The sequence below is a fragment of the Centroberyx affinis genome, unplaced genomic scaffold (genome assembly GCF_046629955.1).
Source record: "Centroberyx affinis isolate AG114_WGS23_722 - 3 ecotype Tasmania unplaced genomic scaffold, CSIRO-AGI_Caff_v1 ptg003567l_1, whole genome shotgun sequence".
Classification (NCBI taxonomy): Eukaryota; Metazoa; Chordata; class Actinopteri; order Beryciformes; family Berycidae; genus Centroberyx; species Centroberyx affinis.
In genome coordinates this window covers 108,556-135,909 of record NW_027281497.1, presented here as the reverse complement: position 1 = coordinate 135,909, position 27,354 = coordinate 108,556, and the positions used below count along the sequence as shown (strand labels likewise).

Sequence of the window (27,354 nt, the reverse complement as noted above, 5' to 3'; positions counted from 1 at the left end):
AATTTAGAGTAGTAGACAAAAGTAGAGTGGTTCTTTGAGTGGAAGCTAATTGCAAAAAGAAACACAAGTGCAGGTGACTTCTTGATCTTCAAAACTCTCCCTGTCACACAGATTCACTCCACATAGACTGGGTACAATTTTTTGTTTTTATTTAGGCTAGTATTTCCCTTTCAGTTAAGTTGTATTCTTCCATTTATCAGTGACAGATCCCCTTTACTATTAATATGCATGACAACAGAAAGGAATTCAACTTATGGAAAGGTTAGGATGACACTTTACACACACAGCTCAAAGCATGTAAGGGAGTTAGGTACATCAAGGTAAATACAGGCTTTTATTTCAGACCATTCTTGACAAAGAACTGTATGATGTACTGAGATCTAATTTCTTCATCATAACCATCTAAATACATAACCTACAGGAGTGTTTTACGGATCTAATCAAGTTGACATTAGGACACCAAAGGTTCCACCAGCCCGTCTTCTTTGACCTCCTTGTTTTGTTCTTGCCGCTGAGCGTTAACGGAGGAGGAAACGGGGACGGGGCAGTGGGTGGAGGACAGGTAGGGTCTCCATCTAAAAGTTTTCAATTCATCATTTTCACATCTGTACACGCAAAAAAGTAATGGTGACCAAGGGAAACACCACGACACCTGGCATACAACGGACCTCAGCATGAGGAGGGGTCAGAGTAAATACACACATACGGTACGGTTAAGGGCCCTGGGGGTTTGGTAGCCGTGGTCCCGTCCTTGCACATACACAGACACAGTCTCACACAAGCACTGTACACGGCACAAGAGGTCACCTAAATACATGGAGCCAATGAAGGAGAGCTAACATCTACGGGGTGGATTGGATAGCCCAGTACAGGCAGAGAGGGGGGTTAAAATTCTTATTTAGACCATTAGGTCACACACACAGACACACACATTCGTACGCACACGCAAACACACCCTCATTCAGTCACTGACATACGTCTGTATGCATTTAAAACTCGATAAAGCTACACGCCTGTGCAGAATATACTATCATTACTTAGTGTTGCTAGCTATAGCCATCCAAATGGCAATATATGTTCAAATATTATATGTAACCTTTTTTTTCTCCTCAGAATATACAATGATGAAATGCATTATACAGACAAACAAGAGACAATGTAAGCTGTTCACATGTTCAGTACATCAAAAGTAAGAGCTTTTCTACATTAAATTCTTCTCACGACAGAGTGCAAATCTGATGCTCCTCCACCTACTTCAAAGGTTCATTGCTGAGCTTTAGCAAGTCCACTTCTGCACAAACCAATAAAAAAATCATTACATAAACATACACAAAAAGATAAAGAACACTGTTCTAAATAAGTAGTCATAAATATGGAATGTGAAAAACAAAGAAACATGACATGTGGGTCCAATTTCTTTTCAAACAATACAAATAAAAGTCCTTCATTGCAGTTATACTTTTTCAGGACAGGACAACATAATAAAAAAATAGGAATTAAAACGAGTGGGTTGTTGCTTGCTTGTAGCCCCTGTTGTGAGTAGAAGACCATGGGAAGCTGGTGAGGAACACAAGGAGAGAAAGACAGATGGAGGGGTGCCGACTAAGGAAGGTGTTGGGTCAGGTCGGGTCAGGTTGTAGGTGAGGGGGGGCAGCTGTCGGACGTTCACATGCCGTAACCGAAGCCGGGCTGTGGCGGCTGGCCGTAGCCTGGTGCTGCTGTGTAGCCGTAGCCGTAGGGCTGCTGAGGAGGCACGGCCACGTTGGGCCCCGCTGTCAGCATGAGCTGGGGTGTGCCTGCAACAAATACACAGAGAGCATATCAGCATGACCGTGGCTGTGATCACATTGTCCTCAAAAAAAACCCAGACAACCCCTTTTCCCTTTCTTCTACTGCAAGTTTCCCTTAACTGTTCTCAGACCTTTGTCACATAGCTATGAAAGGACGTGCATAAAGGAACCGAATCTTGATAATATTGCTATGCCAATATCATCTGTAACTACAATCTTTTTACCATAAACGATGGGTTGGGACTCTGTGGCCTGCTCCTCCTGTTTCCTCAGAGATTCGGAGGCTTCGAGTTTGTCCACCTGATGGGAAACAAGAGAGCAGTAATGGCGTAAGATCTCACTAACAACATGGGGAAGGGAGGGGAGGGGAGGGGGGGGCTCTTGAAGAGCGAGGGCTGAGACGCCGGGTTTGTAAAAACTGACCTCTGGGTTATTTCACTGGCTGACGGATGGGACCATTCCTGACAGGCGAAGATGAATAAAGTCCAGATTGAAATAAAATAGGCCGCAAGAGGCGGGCCTTGCTACAGGGAGGGGAGCCCTCTATAAGGCAGAACGGAAGCTACAACTAGAGGGCTATTGGCTACTCTACTGAGCTTGGCTGTAACGGTCCAACAGACAGATAACCCATTATTCGTGGGACATAAGGGAGTCCAATTAGGGATTAGGGAGGGAGACAAAGACAAGCTACTGGGCAATAATGGTCCCACCTTCCAGCCACCCAACTGATCTACTCTCATATCTTGGAAAGGTAGAGTATGTAGAGAACCAACCCCTCAGCAGTTCAAATAGGGAGTCAACATGACCAACACTCATTACTTCTGCCATGTTTTTGTTTGTTTGTTTGTTTGTCTGGCTGTCAACAGGATATCTCAAAAACCTGTGAATGGATTTTCATTACATTTGGTGAACAGATAGGCCTTGGGCCAAGGAACAATTGATTTGATTTTGGTGATGACCCAGTTTGGGAGTAGGCGATTATTGTTTTCAGCTGTAACTATAAAAACTAACAGATATAGAAAGCTAACGGAGAGACTTGATTCTAAATCGTGTGGGTATGTTTGCAGGATCAATAAATCAATTTAACTAAAAATGTAAGTGAAAGGAATGGCTGTCTTTCAGTGTAACAGCAAGCCGGTGTGCCTTCTAGTTATAATACTAACACAAGACAAAGAGGCACAGCATACTGTGATACAGTAAGACTTAGAATCAACTTCAAAATAAATAAGAAACAGCCAAAATAACTTTTTTTTTTTGTTCCTTTGATATGTGTTAAGCAGCTCAGAGGCAGACCATGACTGGCAGAGGACAAAGGGAAGGACTGACAAAATTCAAAGAATTAAGCAGGCAGCAAGAAGCTTAAAAAAACAAACCATAAACTATGATAGCCTGCAGCTTCAAGGTTTAAAGTATCAGTTACGGACTACGTCATATGATACCATTTCTCTTACAGTTTTGGGTTCAGTTCTCTACATACTGGCTGGTCTACAACTACTGAGTCAGTCAATCTGGTTAAGCAGGCTGTTTCGAGATCAGACAGGCTGTTTCGTTTGAAAAGAAGGGAAGAGAGACATGCTGAAGCGGCAATTTAGTTATTTTCTCTGTTAAATGAGTGCAAGAGGAAGAAAGACAGAGAAGCAGAGAGCCATAGTGGAGGGAGTGTAAAAGAGGGTGGAGGGAATGGTTTTGTACAGCCAATCCAAGGCTTCCAGAAGCAGGCACAGCCAACAACGATGTCTCCTAGCCTGGCCAGAGTGCTGCTAATGCTACAGAGGGAGGGGGAGACGCATGCTTGTTGCCCTACACATCGTCTTTTTTTTTTTTTTTTTTTTTGAAAACACACTCAAACTACAGGTTATATGCTCTCCACACACCCTAGTCGCTTGTCACTGAAGAGACCACACTTCACAGCAGCAAAGAATACTCAAACAGGGACATAAAGAAAAATAGCAAAGAGACTCCCCTCAAAAATTAGGAAGTAATGTTATTTTGTCAAATAGAATGTGTTATTTTACAGCTTTGAGATGAATTCAGTAGAATAGACAGACATGGAGAAAATAACAGAAAGTCTCTGAAAGAATGGTCACTTCATCAAATGCCGCAATGGGTCTTCTAGTCCTGAAAGTAGGTCTTACACTGCGCTGCGGTCTATGCCACTGCCCACCGTCCAAATATGCTTATGTAATGTGGCCTCCTCTCTGATAAAAAGACAGGATTTATCAGTTATTTTAGTTTGAAAACCCTTTACTATGTCCACAGGGAGAAATTATATGCTTCCTCATAATAACCAGAACCAAGTATGCCTGGGTGAGTCATGGGCGATGGCCAGCAGCAGACTGCAGCTGAGTGGTGTTACAGACAGTTTGACATTAGTATCTATCTACAAGTCTGAGAGAAGAAGGACCCGACCACAGGAGGTCAGGTGGTTGTCCAGAGTAGCGCTCTGCAGTCACGCCCCGGGAGAGATGCTGCGCATGCTGGTGTAAGTGGGTGACTGGGAGCGTTTCAGAATGGCTCTTGATGTGGGGTGTCTGATGGAAGGCTTGGGGCTTCTTGACTGCTTTGAACAAGGAATGGATTTTTAACTAATGTGCATAAACAAAATATCCTGGTTGACTTTTAATCTGACAACTTTTGAATTGTAAAGTTGCAAATACATTAAAAACAATATTGACACTAAACATAAAAGATTTTCAGGCATAGTTTCGGTTAGCATTTGTGCTAATTGATATGCATGAGAATATTTGGATGACTAACTGCCAAAATGCATCCACTCTCACTGGCAACAAAAACAAATGTTTAAAATAATCTTTGTCAAATATGTGATTTCAGTTTGTGAGTGTGAGTGTGAGTTTGTGATGGTAAGGGGGCAACATAATTTTTACATGGAAGCACTTTTTTTTATGTATTTGTTTGGAACACACCAAATATTTGGAGTCATTCAGAGGAGGCAAAGAATAGTTACTTCTCAAAACATTCTTCACGTGTTCTTGCTATAATCCTTGTGTTTTTGTCTATGTCAATAACTAGTTCTTCATTCCTTGCACAAGTCTCAGTCAAAACCTTGGTTCCATCCACAGACAGTCAGAGTTAACAGAGCCATCACAGACACCAGCAGGCCCAGTGCAGTCCCGGGACGGGTGTAGGAGAGCCCCACTCTGGAGTCTTGTGGGTAGGTAGGAAGTCTAGTGGAGGTGTGGAGTGTACACTCAGAAGCAGCAGAGTGACATGGGGAGGGGGGAGGGAGGGGCATGCAGTTTCCGCTAGTATTACTCCTCCAAACTACAGGCTACAGGGCAGGGGGGAGGGGTCAAAAAGAATGGTTGGAAAATGGATTCAACTTTCACCTTTTCCTTAATCGCATCAACCTGGAAGGGAAATTCAGAAAGGCAACTTAAGGAGAAAAAACAAATGGAAGTCTCCCAAAATAGAAAGAGACAGAAAGAGAAAAAGAGCAAACAAACAGAGGAATCATCGCTTACAGAAAACAGAAGAAAAATCACAAGAGCGAGAGATGCGAGTAACGCCACTTTTGATACAAATGCAGACTTGAGATTACTCTGGTACTGCAGAACTTTGATTGTTTACAACACTGTAAAATGTTTAGAATACAGATGAGGATATTGACTATATAGTCTGACTTAGACTCAAGATCTACTACATTGTGCAATGGTAAATTGATAAAACAATGACTTAAGAAGATGACTAAGAGAGACCTAGGGTCAAATAGCATATAGCAAATAATTCCTTGTTTTAACCTGCTTAGGACTACCAAACCGGTGGGGTTTGCCACAATAAGCACCGGTAAATTTAGTCAACCACAGGAAAAGTATATGAAAATCAATTAGGCATACTTTTTAGTGACTGACAACTTACCTGACCAGTAAAATCCAACAATCTGGCATTGCAAGCATGTTAAATAAAAGCTAAGAATCCTTTTACAACTACTGCTTGACTCAGGTCTGCTGCCATCACAACTTCTTGTCTAACAGTTCTATTGTGGAAGCTTTAAGTGGGTCGTATTTTATGCCATGTAACAGACATTATGTGGCATGAGGAGCAACACAGCAGTTATGAATCTCTTTTGGAACACATTTGTATGGAAAAGTAGCTTGGATGGATGGAAACCCAAATCAAAAAGGAAAACACCAATGATGACACATGATTGACAGAAGCGTAGGAGGATGAGCGTGAATGAAGGAAGGAATTGGCAGCGTTGGAGGCTTTGGCTTTGATCACTGTCTGGAGGGACTGTGTGAGACTGCCCAATAGAAACCTACTGGCATGGGTCGAATAGTATTTACAAATACGTTTTAGCATTTTTTTTTTTTACCTGCTTGGAGTACCAGAGTGGGGTGGTTTGTTACATAATATAAAGAATGCCAGAAACCTTTAACACTCACAGGAAAATTATTTAAAAGAAGTCAATTTAATATTTCATACGTTTCTGTTGTATGCACATCCGAATAGGTCTGATATGGTAAACCCCGCCCATCTGGGACTCCAAACAGATTAAAATCAACCCTAAGAATTATTTGCGAATACCATTTCTCAGGTCTGAACACCTAACCTAACCTAAAAAAAGATCTCTTGGGTAATCAATAGTTCATCTTGCCCCTCGACCTTCTTATAAACACACATTAACCCTTTCTAACTTAAGCAAACTTCCCACAAAGCTGATTATCCGGTCCTGACACTCCATGCACACTGGCCACCTGATTACCTCTACAGGTCTGGCCAACCCACCTTGCTGAGGTACTCCCTCATGACCTGGATGAAATACGGCATGGAGAAGTCCATGATGTTGTGCCTCCAGGCGGTCTCCAGCACCACGTCGGGCCGCAGAAGGTCGTAGCAGGTGAATAGACAGGCGGCGAAGCACTCCTTCTTGTCCTCCTCCAGGAACCAGGCCAGCAGCTCCTCCGCTAGCTCCGTGTCCTTGGACTCCGATGCATACTGCATGGCATCCTGCACAGACAAGGACGCAATTACAAGTCAGATGATTGGGGGAGTATCTACGGTGACACAATGGTAAAAGCATAAACAGTGTACTGTATGCGTTGTGTACTACAGAGACCTACACATAAGGATATTGATCACAATTAAGAGATCCATAGGTGCTAGATGGTATCCTCCAAAGCCGATTTTCTCCCACGCCTATATTTTACGATACAACACTCATCTCAGTACAGCCAAATTGGCTGCTGTGTTGAAATATAATAGCAGTGATTTGTACGCCTTAGAAGATATGGAATGTGCAAGTTTGTCTTTGTTTTAGTGGCCATGGACCTTGTAGAGCTTGTCCTTCTTGCAGAGCTCAACGCTCTGTTTCCAGCGGTTGTTGCCCTTGAAAAGGTAGGCTGCGATCCTCCTGAACTCGATCAGCTCGTGCTTCTCTAGGCCCTGGGCCAGCGAGATGTTGTCGAAGTTGTCGTAGGCGTCGATGGAGGTACGCAGAGCCTAGATAGGAGACAGGGAAAGAGGAGATTAGAAGATAGAGAGAAAAATACATGTCCTTCAAGACATTGATCCTGCTGGTAAAATTAAACAGAACTGAAGAACTGTTTAGTGTACTGTGCTGGGAGTATTGAATCCAAGAGTGAATTGAACTGCCCAGAAACCCTTCCTCTGTTTCCCTTTCTTACGCTGCCCATTATCACACACTTGCCCTAGCAGATGCATCTTTACAGCCATTTTTCTCTCTTTAACAAACAAGATATCTAAAGAATCGTATCATATTATACATATTAAATATACTGTAGAACATTAACGTATCATACCGCATAGTCTTCCTCCGTGATGAAGAGGTTGTTAAGTGCTTCATTGACTGACTTATTGTTGTGATTCTGCACCGACCGCAGGTACGGTTTAACCAAGGGCAGCTGCTTGACCTGGAGAAAGAATCAGAGACAAAAAACAATTCAGTTTCATTCTCAATTAATTCGTTAACCAGGTCATTGTCACTGAATCTGACATCTCATTCTCTATCAAATGAGCCTTGGCTGATAACATAAAAGTGAAAAACAACAAACAACATTAACAGCAGAGAAAGAAAAGGGTAATTGATTTTCAAGCACTGACACTTATTCGTTTGTAAGTAAGTACTACTTATCTCTTCAGCTTTGTGTGCCCTTTTTGTTATTTTTTCCAATTGCTAGTTATGTGTGTATAAATGCACTGTAGCTTATTTTGGTTACAAAACTGTAACCGTTTGAAAAATGTTACGGGAAGCAATACGGGACCTTGCTGAAGAAGTTGACAGCACGTGTGTGGTCCAGTCTCGGAGAGAGGACGATGAGCAGGTCGTTCAGTAACAACGGTTTGAACTCCAGGTAAAACTGGACGGCCTTGTAGTACAGCTCCACATTGGCCACCTACAATGACAAATACACATATGCTCAGTTGGACAGTTAGGCAATTAAATAGTAAATATTTCCAACAGAATAACAGATCATTATTATGCTATGGCACAGTTGTTAACTGTAGAAGAACATTTGGGTATTATAAGAATGACAAAAGACATCACTGATCTGACTTGTAGGTTTGCAGGTTGTAGTTTCAAGCGCTGCACATGTCTAATTCAAACCAAAGACAAAGGCAACTCCTGATGGATGAAACTCCCTTGTACCTTGGTGACAATGTCTTTGAACTGGCCCTCCTTCCAGGCGTCAGCTGGGTGGTTCATCATGGTGATGATGGCGTTGTCGTACTCTTCATACTTGTCGTAGAGGAACACCAGCTCTGCCCAGAGGTGGGCCTGCTCTGCTGCCCTCAGAACCTGACACACACACACACACACACAGAGGTTAGATCCTGTGTATTTGTAAAATTGATATTACATCTGGCCTCCATTGAAAACACTGCTGTTGTGTTTCCTCTACCCACCTTTGGAATGTTGACACGGGACCAGAAGAGCTCCAGGTGCTCCCTCATCTTCTGGGGTTTGAATTTGGAGTAGAGGATGGCCAGCTCGGTGAACATACCCATGTGAGCGCGCTCCAGGCCCAGAGCGGCCTCCAGCATGGTGATCAGCTCCTCAAAGTAACCACGGTCCTGAGGGATACAGACACAGACTTAAAGAAACTAAATACTAACCCATCAAAAAAAATACATGTTATTTAACCTTTAAAAAAAACAAATATTCTTTTATTTTCCAGTGACAGTGATTTCACGGCAGCTTTAAGATGTATGGAAGTCCCACTTGACCTAAGTACTTATGTCAAAAATGGCAGGTGCCATTAAGCCTTGGCATACTGATAAGTGGTTATCTTTACACTGGACCCAGTGATTCTGTGTACCTGGTAGTAGTTGATGAGCTCCTCCAGCTCGTCGGCGTGGACAACAATATGCAGGCCGCACATCTGGGCCAGACGGAACTCCTTCCCATCTACACAGGCAAAACACACCTAGGGGGGCAGAGGAAGAAGTCAAACAATTTACCTTTATTGAGTAGAGTCAGTCCAATACTATTTATTCTTTATTGAGACTGTAGAAAGGCTTAGAGGGAGACCATGTAGGGGAGAAACAGGAGAGAATGCTCAGTCTGAATTCAGTCCAGGGCCAGCAGCGCTACATGTGTTTCCAAGAACATGGGACTTAACCATTACACCGTTTCTAGGCATGGACCTGATATGGCTGGCTTCAAAATCCACGTGATAAACCTTGGCTGCTGACAGTGATTGTTGTCTGAAATGTGATGCAAAGCTAGTGTCACAGTGGTCAATATAAAAAGATAGAAAATCTCTAAATAGCCTACGTTAGGAATGCGATTAGAAACACCAAAAAACAGGGAAAGATTAATCTGCAATTAGAAATTAATGAAAGTTGCATGTCCAAAAATATCCAGAGACAGCCTGTAAAGAAAATTCACATCCCTGCTAGCATCCAAGACAAAAATATTCCTTCGTAAGACCACACCAAGTCTACACAGCATATAGCCTAGACCTACTCCTTACGGTTTAATGGGTTTAACTGTGTCACGCCTCACCTCCTTCCAGGTGCGGGTGCTGTTGGCCTTGCGGGCTCCGTCCACGGCTGCCTGGTACTCTCCCAGGTGCACCAGGGTGGAGGCCAGGCGGCCGAAGTTGGACACGTTGTTGTACAGCAGTTTGGCTGCCTCGTACATCTTGTCGTCGTAGCAGCGGTCACCCACCTGAGGGAGGAGGGAGAGAACAAGAGAGAGCAAGAGCAGAAGAGAGAGAACGCACAAGAGAGAGATAAAATGATGAGATACTAATACTAACACAGATGCTTTATTTTCAATCAACAACTGTCTGAATGTGTATAGTGAAGACAGAGGACAGAGAATTGAGTGTCAACAGCTGTGTATGTGAGTGTGTGTCCAAGACTACATGCTTCCCAGAACGTACTTGTTGGATGTGAGCGTTATTTGGTCCGTTGATGAACTCCTCCAGCTCAGCCAGGCGGTTGGTCTTGGCCAGGGCGAAGATCAGCTCTGTTTCAACGTAGGACTCGCGTGCCTTCTTACGAGCCATCTGCAGGAACTTCACCAGGTCCTCCCAGTTACCTGCACACAGCACGACTCAGATCAGTTTCAAAAGCACATCAACCTATCTTTACCGAAATATTGTGAAAGAGTCTCCACTTAATAACACAAAGCAATCAAGCAAAATAATAACACAATATTTGGCTGGGGTGACTGAAGTTAGCAGTTCCTTAAAATTAGTTTTACAGGATTTCTATATCTTCAGATCAACATGTGATACTATAAAGCATCCAATAAATGAATATGATGCATAAGGATCATCTTACCGCTCTGGGCAGCAGCTTGTCCCACCTCCATGTAAGCAGAGGGGTCATCAGCCTTGATGTAAGAGTCAATGGCCTCCTTGACCAGGCCCTTCTGAAGCTGGGCCTTCGCCAGCTGACTCCACACCGGGGGCTCATTGCAGCGCTCAGCAAACTCATAAGCCCGGTCCAAGTTACCAATGTGCTCGATCAGCACCTGGACACAGTGAGAGAAAGTTCAGATCACATTACGGCAACAATGAGAAAACAATTTTGAGGGCCATTAAATCAACATTTAGGTCAAGGATCCTAAGAACTAGCTTGGGTTCAAACTGTAAAACTGAGTCAACCAGCTACCCACTGACCTGCACAGCAGAGGTGTTGACATCAAATTTCCTGAAGATGGCAAAGGCCTCCTCGAAGAGCTCATTGCTAATGGCGATGTTAGCAATGTCTGGGGCGTCGTAGTTGTCCAGTCGGTTGATGTACTCCATGACACGGGTCCGATCGGCCTTGATGGCCGTCAGGATCAGCAGGTTCTGGAGGTTTCTGAAATGAAAACACAGGAAAGGAGGGTCTCAGTGAGCACTGGTCAAAGAGTAAAATAAGTCAAATAAAAGTTCTTGTGCACTTTCAAAGACAAAACTTGAGGTTTTATGTAAGTGTTGCTGAGGGTGGTCTTAATTCCAAAAACTACAAAAAGGAAAAGTGACACAATAACACAAAACAATGGACTGGTTCACTCCAAACCTTTCAACTACTGGCTGAATGCCTGAACTGGAGGATTGCATCATTGCTGCTGCGCATCAAAAAACACTGCTTACCAATTTTTGCAAACATTTCTTTTAGATTCAGTTATATTAAGCCATAAAGGCCTCTTTCTTTCACCTGTGCTCGCTGAAGACAGAGTTATCCAGGACGATCTTCTCCAGAAGCTCGATGAGCTCGTTGGGCAGGTCAGCGGTCATGAAGGCCTTGACTGTGACAGACACCTCCTCTGGATCTTGGGTTTCTGACAAGGCTGTCTGGACAACCTACAGCGGAGAGAAAGACCAGGTTAGATGTACCTCATCTGATGTTGTAAATAACATATAGGAAAACGTAACCTAGATTACAACTTAATAGGCCTGCATTTTTGGAAAAGTTGATCAAGTATTCAAAGAGTATGCCAACATAGCCGTAAAAAAATAATATCATGAAAGCACAAACAGATGATCTAAGTAATCAAAGTTCAGGTGATCTAACTGAGGAAGGAGGAAAGAGGTCGTACCTGGTCGATGAGCGGTCTTCTGTAGGGATTGGTCTCCAGCAGCACGCTGGCCCACAGCTCAGGGTTCTTGCGACGCACCAGGTAGCGGGACAGACTCTTGAACAGGGAGTTCTCATTGCACACCTGCAGTATTATACACAAAACTGTCAACATATTGGGCAACAAAAATGGAAAAGCAAGTTGCACACATTATTTTAGCAGCAATACCAGAAGAGTAGTGTACATACATTAGAATGATTAAAAAAACAGAAGAAAGCAAAATGTGTGCGTCATGCCTCACACAGTCGGTCCCATACTAGAGTTGCAACCTATTGCATTTGTCATAAACATGTAATTGTAGCTTATGAGAACTGTTAATATTTCTGCCCTCATCTCCAGTATGATGCCATTCCAAACTCACATTAATCAGCTCCTGGTCACACTGTCCTCTTTCGTAGGCCACGCAGGCCAGGTGGGGGTCTCTCTTCTCACAGTACTTGCCCACCACGCGGCTGTCGTAGTAGGGGTTCTCCCTCAGGAAGCGCTCGGGGTTGTTGTTGCTGTCGATGTAGATCTTGGCCAGGGCGTTGTGGGTGGCAGGCTCCTCACAGCCTTCATGAATACGAGCCTCTAGCCAGGGCAGCAGCAGCTTCAGTCTGGAGAAGCACACACACAGTAAGGTTTGCGCACCACAGTCTTTGAATCCCTTCATGTAAGGTTTGGTGAGAAAAACAACTGCAAACCTATTACTCAATGAGCAGAAAATGGCTGTAATAATCTATATTCTTATAACAGTTTCAACACGTTGCAAAGTGCTGACTGTGTGATTCCACTGTTGCTGTGCAGTTTTATTAGTCCCTGTCATCTTACCGGTTTCTCTTCTCCACTTCAGCGACCAGTTCGTCAGTAGAGAACTGCCCTCTCACCACCATGATCAGGTTCTTAATCACATCTTCAGCACAATCCACATCCAGCAGCCCTCCTATGACTACTGGCAAGCGGCTGGGGTTCACCTAGAATAAACAATCGTTCAGTTATGGCATATTCCTCATTCAGATAAGGACTGTTTCACAACAGAGTACTTTTCCAAGTACCATCATGCTATGAAGGAGGGCTGTTATCTACCTTCTGCACGTAGATCTCAATGTACTTCTGCAGGCTGTTGCGGTACAGGTACAGGACCAGATCATGGACAAAATCAAAGCGGTCACACACAATGATCAGAGGCAGTTGGTCAGTCAGCTTGGCTTCCTGTAGAGAGAAAATATATAACATTGGTATTGGCCAATAAAAAAATCTTTGCTGAATAATAATCTAAAATAATTTTTTCCACTACACCTAAATGCCATGTCACTTTGCAACTGGTCCACTCCACAGAAATTACTGGGTTGCTGTTGTGTAATGTGGTAATAAAGGTTTGCTCTGTTTGGGGTTACGAGTGTGCAGCTGTATTTCCTCACCTTGAGGAAGTTCTTTACACGTTCAGGGTCGTAGCAGTTGCTCTCGCGGCAGATCCTCTCCACCTCTTTAATCTGGCCCGTCTTGCAGGCAGCCTGGATATACTTGAAGTGGACCTCTGGGTCCTGGCTGAAGTTCACAATGGAACCCAAGAAGTAGAACAGACCTGGAAGAGAAAAACACGTAAAATGAATTAACTGTAAATTAAATTAAAAGGTGTCTGAATCTCTTCCTGCTTTTATAACTGCGGCTGGTGGATAAGGGAAAAGGCTTGGGAAGGAAAAAGGTAAATAATAATAATTATTATATTATACAACCAATAAACAGGAATGGCACTCCCAGCTTACCCTCAAAGCTCTTGAAGGACTCAAAGAGCTCAGTGAGGGACTGAGTGGAGAGCTGCTCGTGGTACTTGGAGGCCACCTGGACGCAGATCTGCAGGTTCTGGCGGATGTTGGCCGACAGCATGGCCCTCAGACACTCCAGAGAGTCCTCCACTGATAAGGAGCCAAAGAAATTCACCAACCACTGGAGGGAAGGAAAGCATACAATCAGCAATAAGAAAATAAGAAATAAGAAAGCAATAGGGTAAGCACAAAGACAACCCCATAGCCACCATAAAGAATAGAATGTTAGTATTTCTTGTACTATTCCTGGGCCCGTGCTGTACCTCTGGGTTGAGGAGGTGTGTGTGCACCACAGCACGCTTGATGTCGTACAGGTCGGTGTAGTGCTCCAGCGCCCTCTGCAGGAGGCCGGCCTTTTCACACAGCTGGGCCACATGGGCACGATCGTAGTGGGTGAACATCTGGTTGCCCAGGATGGCATCTGCCACCTGTGAAACATGACACAGTGACAAAGACTTTTAAATAACGATCGAGACTTTGCAACAGATGGTGGCGGAAAATTAGGCATTTGGGGATGGGAAAAGGCAATAATACAGTTTTTAGAATATAAACACAACCCAAATGGTTACTTTAAAAAATTGTGATGTAAAAGATAAAAGAGGGAATGTGTAAGTCGTAGGCCTGATGAATTCATAATCTTCTGGTTGAATGTTGAATGTGTAATTAAATATGATGTATAGGGATTGATGATGGTGTGTATATGGGTGTGCACACAAGTCTTGAGTCAAATGGTTTGTTTTACTTAGGCATTAGATAGCAGGGGTTTGTGATGATGAGGTAAACTCCACCATCTAGTACTCCATGAAGGTTATAACAAAAGCTAAGAATTATTTGTGAATCGTAATTGATTCAGGCCTGATGTATCCGTGTATTTGTGTACCTGCGGTGCGTGGACCAAATTCATTTCCAGCAGGCGTGTCTGCAGTGGTCCCTCCATGGGTCTGTTGTTCTTCAGGGCGTCCAGCAGGAAAGACGTACACTGCTGGATCAGGTTGTACTCCATAAACACATCAACAATCTGGAGACACACAGAGGGAAAAAAATTACGACAGGTCCTGCTAATTATACTGCTGAAAATTAACTGCAAAAAAAGACTATCAGAGCAATCAGATGTGTCAAACCACCAGAACAAAATGTAAGTTTAAGTTGGTTTTTTTTGTTAGCAAACAAGAACAAATTTTTATTTACTGGTTGGGTGTTGAATGTAGACTAGTAGCCACTGCAGAATTCTGCCTTCCTGCATAAGTACCATTTTTCTTTCCAGTTAGGAGCCGCAAATAGCTACATCTGTAACTCTGTGTGCAGACACTAGGAATCACATTGCCAGTACTGTCCATTTGTGGCCAATCTGAGCTAGCTGATTGCTCATCCTAACAGCAATAGCGTTGCAGTGATAGGTGGGACATACAGCTACAACTAAAGATTTTGCTGCAGCCAACCTTTATGCGGTCAACATCAGCCGACTAGTCTCTGGTCATGGAAAATTAAAGGACTTGTGGTGTTTCTTGTGGTGTGAACACATGGTAAAGGTGTTCCATCTGACCTGTGTGATGTCAGCAAGTGGCTCCTCATCCTGAACCAGCATCTGGGAGAACTGCAGACCCTGCTCGGGGCTGATCCTCATCACGTTCCTTAGCAGAAAGATCCAGTCTGGAGTGTAGCCCACCTACAGAGGGGACAGATTTTTATATTACCTTTTTTCTTTTTTGCACCCACAATATGTCAGAAGATCAAATTCTCTTCTCCTTCATATCTCTTCTTCATATCATGTCTCTTCTTCATATCATGTGACATCATGCGATAACATCCGATGAAGCGTCGCCACAAACCTTCTTGGCATAGAGGACGATCTTCTGGAACTGGCCGGTCTCTGCGAAGCACTGGATGACCTTGTTGGGGACGTTGGCTCTGAGGTAGACGCTGAGGGCCAGAGTGGGATCCACAGACTTCACCAAGTCTCCAAGCTCCTCTGAGCACTCCAGCTGTAGAGACGCATAGACAAACACACACACAATCCAATCAAATCCACAGCACTTGGCTTCAGCACCTCCTAAAAAGCCTTTCTGTTTGACGTAACCTAGAATAATAAGATTGTCACCAGATTAGTTGTGTTGAGACAATATTCCCTTTTGATGTAGAGCTATCTCTCTGCAAAAAGCTACAATTTTCATTTGGTTAGCCATAAATAATCCATGATCTGTTTCATTATCCTCTAAGATAAATCAAGATGAAACTTTAATGATCCCTGTGGGGAAATTGGGACTGTCTTTTTAAAATGTACTGCCTGAAATTTTAGGAATCATATGGGAGGGAGGCAGCATATCAGCAAGGAATCCACAGCCCCTGTATATCTATTTTGGAAAAATGTTGCCACCTGAAATTCATTGGTCAATACTTCAGAAACACAGATGATTTTATGCTCAAAAACACAACTATTTTGAAAGCAAAAGTCTTAAGATGGCTCTTAACTATAATCATAACCCATAATTATTTGTATTATTATTAAGTTACTGTCATGTCAGCAATCATCTTGCAAGAGAAGGTATCAATTCTTTCAAAAATGATGGCTTTCTTGCTTTGGAATGATACTTTTAATATGTAGGGTGCTTAGAGTAAGCAACTCCCGCACCAAGGAGCAGATGTATGTCTGAAGACAAAAGTTTCAGAGCATGGGAGAAAAAATGAGATTAGTGGAAATAACTGAAAATCCCCCAAGTTTTACGTGTTTTCCTGTGTATGTTGCTGTAGCAGCAAAACTGCGAACCACCCTCTGGTCACTTGCCTTGTCCTCTTTGAGCCACTTCTCCAGCAGCTGCTTGCGGCCCTGCTGGAGGACGGGCCTGCACAGCTCCAGAGACTCAAACTTGTTGAGCTGGCCCTGGTCCAGCAGGATGCCAAAGTACTGGAGCAAGGGGGACGTCTGGCCTGGCTGGGCTGGCACACTCTGGAACCGACGGATGGTGTCCGGGGTACGCAGGATGCCCTAGATAAGAAAGATGAATGGATGGAGAAAATGAGTCAGTGAGTGGAAAAGGGGGAGGGGTAAGAAGTGACGTTGTTTCGTTGTCCTTTGTGGTGATGAACAATTACATTAAGTCACATGAATATTAGTAATTGTAGTGAACATAAGATTTATAATTAAAAGTTACGTTTGAAAAGTCAAATTTGTATAACCTTACTTGCAGTTTAACAAAGTAAATGGTAAATGCAGGGAGGAAGGCAGTGCAGTGTTTTCTTTATCAAGGCAGATAAACTGTTTATGCTTGTCAAGTGCTGTGGGAAACACTGAGTATCTTGCGCAACCCTGACTGTCTTTAAATTAGCAAATATCAAGGTAATTTAGATTGGAGAAAATATATATCTATATGCAGTATATGTATACATGTATTAGACTTTCCACCGAATTAACCCTTATGTACCCCGTCCAGGTATAGAAGACTGTAACACTAAGTCTCACGCTTAACTGTCTGACAAACACCTCTACTCCCCACCATGGTAAAAATGTGAAGAGAGAAAGCTGGATTGCTACTTTATTTCATGGTAAAGTTACAAATGTTGGGTGCTCTTTCAAAGGTTTTCAACAGCCATTAAAAAGAAGGACCCAACGAATCTAAAAAGGTAAAAAGCCTTGATTCTATTGGCTGTACATAATAGGAGGTTTAAACATTGACCAACACTTTCCAATAGGGATCTTGATGACCGCTATGATGCTGAAACACATTGGTCAATGTTTTCACCCTCTCTTACAGGCTTTTCAACTGTTTTTGGTGTACATGGGACCTCTTTTTCTCATTGCAATAGTAAATCCTGTATAAGAAGGCCTGTATAATCGTAAAGGTTTTTTTTTTTTTTTACATCTAACTAACTAAATCCAAGTGTGATGTATTGCTTTATTGTTGTACTAAGCTGTAGACATCTGCTTAGTCTGCACAGTCTGAGCTTGTATTAGCGGAACTGTGAGCAATGTCACGTTGTTTGGGTGCTCTGGAGTGCAGGTTGGTGCGCTGGCAGTACCTTGGGTGCATTGGCGGCCACCTTGGCAGCCTCTGAGTAGTTCCCTGCTGCAAAGAGGGTGTTAAACTTGCGGGCGAACAGCTCCTCAGCGCCGGCCAGGTTGTTGCGGACAGCCATGCGCAGAGCCAGGTCTGGGTTCTGGAGCACATTGGTGATGTAGGGAATGATGTTTTCCTCCTCCACGCACACTGACAACACCTGGACACATTTTCAACACTTTATTATTTGAACCCAACAACTGATTTGCAGTACACAAAATGCAAATGTGTTAAAACACTGAAGGGTACAGAGAGAAGTTAGAGACTGGACGCAGACCTGAGCCAAATTGTATTGTCCTGATGTGGCCAACTCCATGCAATGCTAAGAATTATTTGCAACTACTTTTTGACCCAGGTCTTAATGGATACTGCACTTTTCATTCACAGTGAAATCAAATATTTTCTTTTGGGTTCTTTTTACACACCTTTGAGTGTAAAAATAGATTTAAGTGAATCACATTCTGAGAATTGGACTCATCACACTCCTATCTTAGACAGATGGCTTACCCCATGTTGTTATGTATAGTGTAGTGTGTGCGTTTGTGTATGTATGTGTGTGCGTGTGTAATACACTGGCCCGTATTGGGCCAGACTCTGAGGTGAGAGCCAAGAGCAGTAAGGAGATTAGGACGTCCAGCCTGTCTGCCAAAGCTGGGCCCTCCTACTGTGGCTGTCACCTGCTGCTTGACACTGGAGGTGCCGCTACAACCTGCTAGTCACAGGGATTCCCTCAGTCAAGGTCACACGACGACACCAAGTACCCACACAGATATGCAAGACTGACATGCACCACAGGGAAGGCAACTGACCCAGAAATGACAGCAGTAGCAGACTAAGATGGACTAGAACATAGTATGTATACACGCATACCGAGTCTCAGACTGCCACAGACTTAGAAATCAACTCAATGAACAAATAAGTGAATTGATGAGTAAGTGAGCACAGGTGTGGAGTATCAAAGACCAGGAGGAGTTGTGGTGTACCGGGGTCGGTAACTTTGGCTCCTTTCTAGAGGGAATGTGTTTGTTAGCGTTGTGTTTGCGTTGTGTTTAGTCTTAATTTAACTAACTGTTTACGTGTTATTTTATTTATCGCCTTCTTTATTTCGTAGAAGGTAGTTTTCAGTTGGCGGTTTAAAGTCTTTTGTAAACCTTTATTTAATTTCTTTATTAATTTTAAATCCTTGGTTTGTTTATATATTTACGTTCTCCCAGCTTCTTTGTCCCCGGGTTAATTTCATATGTTACTCCCTTCATCCCCTGGATAATTTTGGGGACGTAACAAAGGTATTTCTACACAGAGCTGAACTATCTCTACTTACAGACTTGTTTACTTTGGACCAAGGCTGTCAGAACGAATTTCATTATTCAAATTTCAGTCAAATCAAAAATTCATAATAATGAGTCCCAACCTGCGTCAAAAACAGTAATTTTGATGCTCTTCTATGAGCCTGCATGTCTGTTGTTAGCATACACTTGTTTACCAACAGCATCATGGCAGAAACCACTCAGCCTGATGAGGAGATCACTGCTCCTCCTAATTTAAGAAGCGATTTTTGGAAGACATTTGGATTCGCCTCAGTAAAAGGCAAGAGTCACCCAGTGATTTACTCTTATCTTCTGTTTTGCGAATTTAAAACAAAACACCAACCCTAATCTTTCAAGAAATTTAAGAAACACATGTTGTGAATTAACTCCGGATAGAATCTATATCAGTTTAGAACTCATTGTCCCTTCATTGCGCCCTGATTTCACATGTCAATATTATGTAAATTTTATCATTCAAATTTCACTCACAAATGACAGCTTTTTGGACAGGAAATTAATTTGCCAACCTAGCAGTATCTCATTACACCTAATAATCAAGAATAATTAATTATGGTCTCATGGATGACTGAAACACAATTGCCTTGTAAGACCCATCTCAACACTTGAATTTCGGTGTGCTCTTTGAGATGATATGATAAATGGAGGGCCAGTGTATACACACACACATACATACACACTTTAATGTACAGTACCTGTCCTTTCCTGTTGACCCCGATGATGCCAGCAGTAGGCTCATGGGGGGCAGTGACGAAGATGGTCTCCCCGCTGATCCTGTTCATGTAGATACAGGTTCCGGTCTCTAGGTCATACAGGTGGATGTAGCCATATTTGGTGATGAGAAAGACCACATCTTGCTTGGAACTGATCTAAAAGATGTATGGGTATGAGGAAAATGATTAGAGAAGCTAACTAATAAGCAAATAGTTAGATCACTGTCACAATGCCCCTGAGCAAGAGGCCGAACCCCAAATTGCTCAGCAGGCGGTGCACTACTTTCAGGGGCCTGATCTCTCATAATTATTAATATTTTTAAGCATACTCAGGGAACAGAAATCATAAAGATGGAGACAGACTAGACAATGGAGATTAAACAATGTCAAGGCTATGATAGGGAAGATGAGGTGAAAGGAACCTTAACCATAACGCCATGTTCAGAGAACACAGACGTGTCGGACTACAAGTTCTTGTACCTGCATGGCAACAGGGAAGTCATTCTGGGCTTCTGGGGGAAAGAAAACATCCACAGCTTTCTTTGGAAACGGTTGGTTTCCAGTTGGTGGAGTCCCCACTTCAATGATGTGCAGCTAGAAGCAAAGACATTCAGACAAAAGGAGAAAAAGAGTTAGGATGCACAGGTCTCTTCTCCTTCAGCCAAGGGGACTTCAAATATTGAAATTTAAGATTTTTATCCTGCAAAAGACATTGTTGTCCTACAATCCAAGATTAGGGCGGCAATTTTGGATTATTGTGGAATATTTTGACGATTAATTGAGTAACTATTTTTTAAGTTGTACTGACAAAATTAACTATGCAGCTATAGCCTGTTTGTAGCTCATTCCGAGTTTGTGCTCAACAAAGATATTTCCTCACATAAGTGTAATAACATGTTTAGAGATAAGAAAATACAACAAAAATAAATAGAAATAAAAAGACTTTCGGAGTTAGAACTGGACATGTGTTGTACATCAGTTTAGGAAAGCTTTGGTAACACTCTGCTCCAGTTCTGACTTATGCTGTTTGTGTACAACTATTGAAAAGCTGATTGGAGTTGAAGTTTAAATGAACTGTTAATGCCCAGTGCACCATTAATATCCTGCATGCTGTCCTTTTAATCAAAACAAGAAAAGAAAAGGTAGCCAGTGCTGTGCAGGCAGGCTGTGAATATGCACGTAGGCATGTTTGACACATACACCAAAAAAACAGTAAAAAGATGAAGACAAAGACTCCAGCAGGAAAATATTAATCAAGGATTGTTTGGATTCAAATATCTTGAGTAACTCGAGGAATCATTTCACCCCTATTCCAGATTTTTAATGTTTTACAAGTTTGGGGTTTCATGATATTAGGATAAAGAACAATACAATCCTGTAACATCAATTTGCATTGCCTGAGATGGTTGGATTTCTTTTTTTAACCATAATTTTGACTACATACACGTACAGAAATATGACTGTCTCTAAAACGTTCTTTTGACCATCTCAGGCAGTGAAATCTGGTAATATGATAACCTAGGACTGCATTTTAGCTTGATCATGGGAACTCATTACTCAAAACTCTAAACTAAAAAGAAAATTCTGCCTGGGCTTGAAGTCTCATTATCGCAGACATTGTGACAATCTCAGAAGCGACCTCTACTCCCATTTCCACTCTTCATCTGGGTTCTATCCCTAGCTCTTTATTATTGCAGTGCTAAATCTGAGACATTGTGGTGCCAATGAGTCATACTTTTCCTCCCGCCTGTCCACGCACGGCAAAGCAGAACAGAGTTGACTCTTCAGTGTTGCCCTCCATCTTGAACTGGGCGAAGCCGGCGGCGTGGCCCTCGATGGGCTGAGACACCTTCCTGTCCACAGAGTATAGCTGCATGGCTCCGACAACACGGTTTTGCTAGAGAAAAGAGGAGAGAAAGCCCATAAGCCCATAGGAAAGGCTCAAGCTATCCATGACTTGCAGTAAGATCAGTGTTTTGTGATTATAACCACAGACTACAGAACAAGAAACCATGAACAAGCAAATGTTTCACCTGACTTCAGAAGACAAGGACAGATATTTTACTGAAGTCCTGTGACCTTTACTATCTGCCATCAACACCACTAAAGTCTGCAGATAAACTTCCCAATCCATCGTTTCATGGTACCTACATAACCTGCTACCTCTCATTCACAACCCGCCTCTGTATTCCGGTGAAACCCTTCAAGACGTACAAAAGTACAGCTGCATTTCGGTTACACTTAATGCTGGGTTAGAAAAATTATTACTGGGCAGGTAAGAAAATGGTACGTTCATAAATTGTTGCTACCATGTCACATTTTTCTGTCAGTCGGAAAATGACAAAATTTCACAGAATTTGCCTTCATTTCTACATGATTATTACAACTGACAGCACAACACATGACATGCATTTTAATTGGTAGTTGTTCTTGGGAGTCAAAATGGTGGCATCAATAGAGTAGTGATGTTACAAGTCATGGATAGCAGCAGTGTGGTGTCTCCTGCTGGAACAGTGTCACCCCACTATTGGCTTTGTTTACATAGTGATTTATTGAAGTTTTTTTTTCCACTCGGCAGATCACTGTCTGAGCTTTTGATACAAGGGCCAAATGTAAAACAGATCTGTTAAGTTATGATGAGCTAATTATGTTTTGAAAATTCTTAAAAGCTTCTCTTTCCACCTACAATAAATATCTTCCAAGAACATATATGAATACACACAAATAAAAGGCAGTCATTGACAAATTCGAGATTGTACCTTTGAGCGTTGAGATTCTTGAAACTAAAAGTGAGGTAGATTCTTGTGTTTCTTAAATTTGATGGAAAAAAAATAAAGGTTGAACACTATACTGATGCAAAATGTTCATTTTGGCAAAAAAAAAAAACATTACCTGAATTCATCATTAAAAAATATATTCTTTATTCCTCTAAAATCTAGAGGATGTGCCATAGATACATTTCTGAGATTGGGTGTTACTACAAATGGTAGATATTAGGGATGCACAATCATAGATACTCAACGATTAATAATACTGTAGTTCGGTGATATTGAACTGTTTGTTATATTATCAATTCTCTGGAAGGTCCCAGTGTGGTATAATAAGCGCTTTAACCTATGTGACCAAAACGGAAGTTACCATGGAGAAGCAAGCAGCTCCAGTGGGTTAGCGTTAAAGAGAGAAACCTTACATAGACCACCTTTTGTAAAATGTAGTAATGAGCTAAGTGGCAAACAGTAACGCAAATTAGTTTGCATTGCTAGTTAGTTAGCTTAACTACCTGTGCTGAAATGCCAATGAGTAGCAGCCATTTCTGTTTAGCGTCAGTGCGGTAGTTGATGATCTGACAGCCAGCCAGGCTGGAGTGGCGGTCAAAGACTTTGATTGGCTGGGAGTCTCCCTCCATGCTCCAATGGTAGACCGCGTTGTCTGTGACCAGGGCAACAGTGTTGAGGGAGATCCACTTCCAGAAGGTCACGTCATCTGTCATCGTGTGGGCCTTCATCTTGCTCTTCATCTCAATGTTGAAGATCTGCAGGGTCTTTGCCGCTGAAAATGTTCAGAGCCAAGGTTAATGTACAATGATCCAGAGGCACGCTTTGACTAAAAAAGCTGATATCTATCTAGTCACTACGACTACCACACACAAACCACAACAGGCTTTGGGAATAAATGAATAGGGAATACCAAATTCCACTTGTTGGAGAAATGTTGGTAGGCAGGGTTTGGTGTAAGTAACACCAAAAGGACCATACAACAAGCCAGCACCAGTTGCAATACAGAGGGGCAAGACCAACAAATGGGCAACAAATTAAGTGGCAGGATCTGCATTCAGTTAGGTCTGATGCAAAAAACTGTGCAGGAGGAACACATTCAGCTGAGGCTGAATATGCAAACCCTTTGTGATTAGGTGAACTGAGAACTTGAACTTGCCATTTCCCAAAACAGAAAAAATAGATTTCTAATAAGATAAACTCAAGAGAGTCAATGGCATGACTACTTTTACCAGGCTTATCCAAGCTTCTCAACTGGATCAAAATGGCTTTCCTGGCTGTTTTGGTTAAGTGGTACAATGCTCTAGTGATTTTTGTAACCCAAAACCAGATCAAGTAGGAACCCACATCTGCAGCAAAACATGCAGCCCAATGCAATTCAAAATGAGGCTTTAAGGCCCATGACCAGCCCTCCACCTCCACCCCGCACCACCTACTAGAGAAATGAAACTTCAGGCATGTGATCACAGCTCTTAAGGGATTCACGGCAAAATATGTTAATCCTAAAATAAGGGATGTGGGAGTTTGGGTTGGTTCTGAATGCAGATTAGCAACAGAAGACCACAAAGCACACAAACAGATGTAATGATGGGAAGGTTGTTGGAGGGATGCACTCACGCCCATTCTGTTTTTTCCCCCCAATTCAGGCTCATTGGAGGAAAGAGACTCCAATCCTTTGGGCCACAACACATATCTTTTGGGTTCAGTCAGGCCCAAGCAAGCCTCCCTCTCTCTCTCTCTCTCTCTCTCTCTCTCAACTAAACTACACCCTACGATTAACTGTGATTTAAAATAAATAAATAAATACAGCTCATCTTCATATTAAAAATTGTGAGGCATAGTGACATTTCTAACAAATTCTTTACTCCTATTGTGTGTACACTAATTACGCTAAGTTGAAAAATGCACAGCCTATAGTAAAACAAAGACAGTGAAAAAAGACATTTAATTACTCTAAAGTGAGAAATTACCACCACAACAATTAGGCTACAGCACAAATACAGTGGGAACAGGTATAAAAAAAATTGCACTACTGACCAAATACAAATGGTGTCATTCAACCAGCTTCTCTGTTTGAATTGCACTTTAAATACAATTTGATAAACAACACATACTGAAGCTTAACTTTGGTAAGCCACTCAAGCCTAATCCTGTGAGGTAATGTGCATGGTCAGTAAATCTGACCAAAATATATTATGTACAAGAGTGATACTCTGGTAGTATGTCCCAATTTCAAATAATTTTTCCAAACCAATATCCTGTACACAATCGCCGAAAACCTATAAGCCATGTCAGTCCTTGCTAGATAATAAGCCCACAACGTCTGAAAAACACTGGCAATAACTGAAAATGCTTTAGTTGTCTACAGTACATACAACATCATAGGCCTATGGCAAACTATCCTTATGATAATTAGGCCTACTTCATAAGAGCATGTCCAATGCATATTACCCTGCTGTTTATTGATGGGTTCTTAGTTAAGACCAGGGCCTAGATGTCTGTGCTTGCTTGCTTCCCAATGTGTAAGCTTTCCCCTCTATTCCGCTATAGTTGCCCTGCTTGTGTTACCATTGCACATTCAAGCGTTCCTTACAACTAACATCAGTACTGTGCAGACATTTCAACACAGTGCATACAGGATTACACTTTTACAGCTCATGATAGGTAAAATTCAACTCACCGTCTGCAAACATAAGAAAGCGGTAAGAAATGAAAAAAGAGCAAAAACAAGCAAAATAGACAAAGCATTCATGATAGCATGACATTTCTACTAGCAATGCTACTGTGGCTACTGACTACTGTCCATAGAAGTAATATCAATGCCCTGTACTTAAAAATTTGAACAAATTAGAGTTACACTATTTCTTTTTTTTTTTAACAAACAGAAATGGGTTGGCCTGCATATGGACATCAAAATGAGAAGCAGACTGTGACAAGTAGGTAACTGGCTGACAAACACACACAAGATTTACACAAATGGCCTGATACATTAGAAAAGCAACATACAGAGGGATGTGACTGGCCAAAACCTGAATTGTTACACGTTTAGCTTTCTAGGTGTCACATGACATTCTGTGCTAACAGCCCTATATATGCATACATTCTGGGCAGAGCTTACCTTTAAGGGCAATAACTTTGCTTGCAGGGTTCATGATGGCGCTGTCTGCAGAGATGGGTCTGCGGATGGGAGTGTTGGGGTCGGCCATGTCAATGATGACAACTTGGGCCTGCTCGCCCACCTTCTCTCTTATGCAGATGAACTTATCTGACTCCATGGTCAGAGTGCTGAATCCAATGTTGGCTGGGTTGATCCCCAGGTTCTGGAGCTGAGATATGAATGGATAACATTTTTCAGAATCAGTTTGTGGTCAACACCGTTTCAGATTGAGCTGGTGTGCCGTCTCTAGTCAGAAGGTGAGTCAAGGTACGTGGCCATAGTATGGAAAAGGCATCCTAATAACCCCGTGGGCTTCCATCCTCAATTTGAATGCTTAGTATAGGCTAAACAGTAACCCTTTATTTACCTCTAACCACTACACACAAAAAGTGGGCTGTAGTATTTGAACTTTCATCTGACGCCCATCCCATTCTCAAGCCTTTTAAAAAATTGTGTGTGTGTGTGTGTGTGTGTGAGAGAGAGAGGGTTCATGATGATGTCATTTTTGACATAATGGGTGGATCACCTGGTTCACCTTAGCTGAATGAGAAAGAGGCTGTATTTCATACATACAAAAGCTAACGAAATCGTGTGTCTCGCTTCATAGCCTATATCAAAATGGCCTGTCGTGACATAACGTTAATGTGTGATATCAAGGGGTCTAGGCAGTCTGCACTTGACACATTATTTTTTGGGGGGGTATCGTATGATGATACACACGGACGTATAATAATAACGTTATAGTGTAGTGTCATAGGCCTAACAAAGCAATTGACTGCATCAAAACAGGCATCCTGACGATAAACTTTGACGTTAGCCGGGTCGACGACTGAATATCTACTATACGATTAGCGTGACGTGACTGTGAGACACCTCACGACACACCATAACTATTAGCTAGCTAACTTAATATTAGCTAAGCAATGGCTATGTAGCCACGTACATGTCAATAACGTGAGAACTGCACTGAAGGTCAACAAAAGTATTTAATTCGTTTCGCTTCCTGGCCGTCGTTGACAGATAGCTAACGTTAAGTGAGCTAGGTAGGATGAATGTAATACGAATTGCTAGCCTGAATAGCTAACAGTTAGCTGCTGGCTAAACGGGGGAGGGGAGGTCATTCATTTGCTGCGGGTGTTGACGTTTAATGTTAGCTTGGCTAGCTAACGAGCTGTCAAACAACTGCTAAGTGGGGAAATCACAGAATCACGAAAATACTTGGTTTATATAGCAAATATGTTTTCCCACATACCTGCAGGTGCTCCTGGAAGCGGATAGGCAGGATTTGAGCCATGATGATTTTCCTGGGCTTCTCCGGAGTCCTGAAATTCTAGCTATACAGCTAGCTAGCTAGGTAGTAGCACCGCGCTAGCTACGACCTCCTCACTGTATCGGTGTAGGTCGGAGCCAGTCAGAGAAAATAAAAGCCTGATGGGGGTGATATAAGGAGCGTTTTTAATCGAGTTCCCGAAATCTAGTACCAATAATGTCAAATGTGTCCCCCGTCCGTGTGTGTTTTCGGCACTGCATCAATGGATAGCAGTGGCTACGGCACTGATCTTCTGTCCAAAATCCGCAATGGCGGCGGAAACGGCTCAGAACCTTTCCAATCCGGAAGCATCTGGGGACCTCTCTGGAAGGACACGGCGATTCTGACCGGCTGTGTGCTGTGAATCACTTA

At 42.5% G+C, this 27,354-nt stretch overlaps 1 protein-coding gene across 2 annotated transcripts; it reads right to left on the bottom strand.

Moving 5' to 3' along the window:
* Positions 1–149: 149 nt before the first annotated feature.
* On the bottom strand, positions 150–27,273 carry LOC139661623 (clathrin heavy chain 1-like). 2 transcript variants are annotated; one of them, XM_071540132.1, is made up of 32 exons: positions 26,926–27,273; positions 25,617–25,842; positions 23,023–23,291; positions 21,478–21,639; positions 20,223–20,336; positions 19,725–19,898; positions 17,667–17,864; positions 16,435–16,635; positions 15,482–15,634; positions 15,196–15,318; positions 14,533–14,670; positions 13,916–14,080; positions 13,593–13,773; positions 13,248–13,411; positions 12,913–13,038; positions 12,658–12,800; positions 12,209–12,443; positions 11,809–11,931; positions 11,427–11,572; positions 10,904–11,087; positions 10,563–10,755; positions 10,160–10,317; positions 9,778–9,942; positions 9,089–9,196; positions 8,676–8,843; positions 8,419–8,568; positions 8,033–8,164; positions 7,571–7,681; positions 7,080–7,250; positions 6,537–6,758; positions 2,015–2,090; positions 150–1,796 (listed from the first exon to the last, which is right to left on the bottom strand). In XM_071540132.1, the coding sequence occupies exons 1-32, from the start codon at positions 26,965–26,967 to the stop codon at positions 1,666–1,668; spliced, it is 5,052 nt and encodes a 1,683-aa protein (XP_071396233.1). In that variant the 5' UTR covers positions 26,968–27,273; the 3' UTR covers positions 150–1,665. The 2 variants fall into 2 exon arrangements, with proteins under 2 accessions (XP_071396233.1, XP_071396232.1); XM_071540131.1 differs by having other exon boundaries at positions 25,635–25,842.
* Positions 27,274–27,354: the final 81 nt, after the last annotated feature.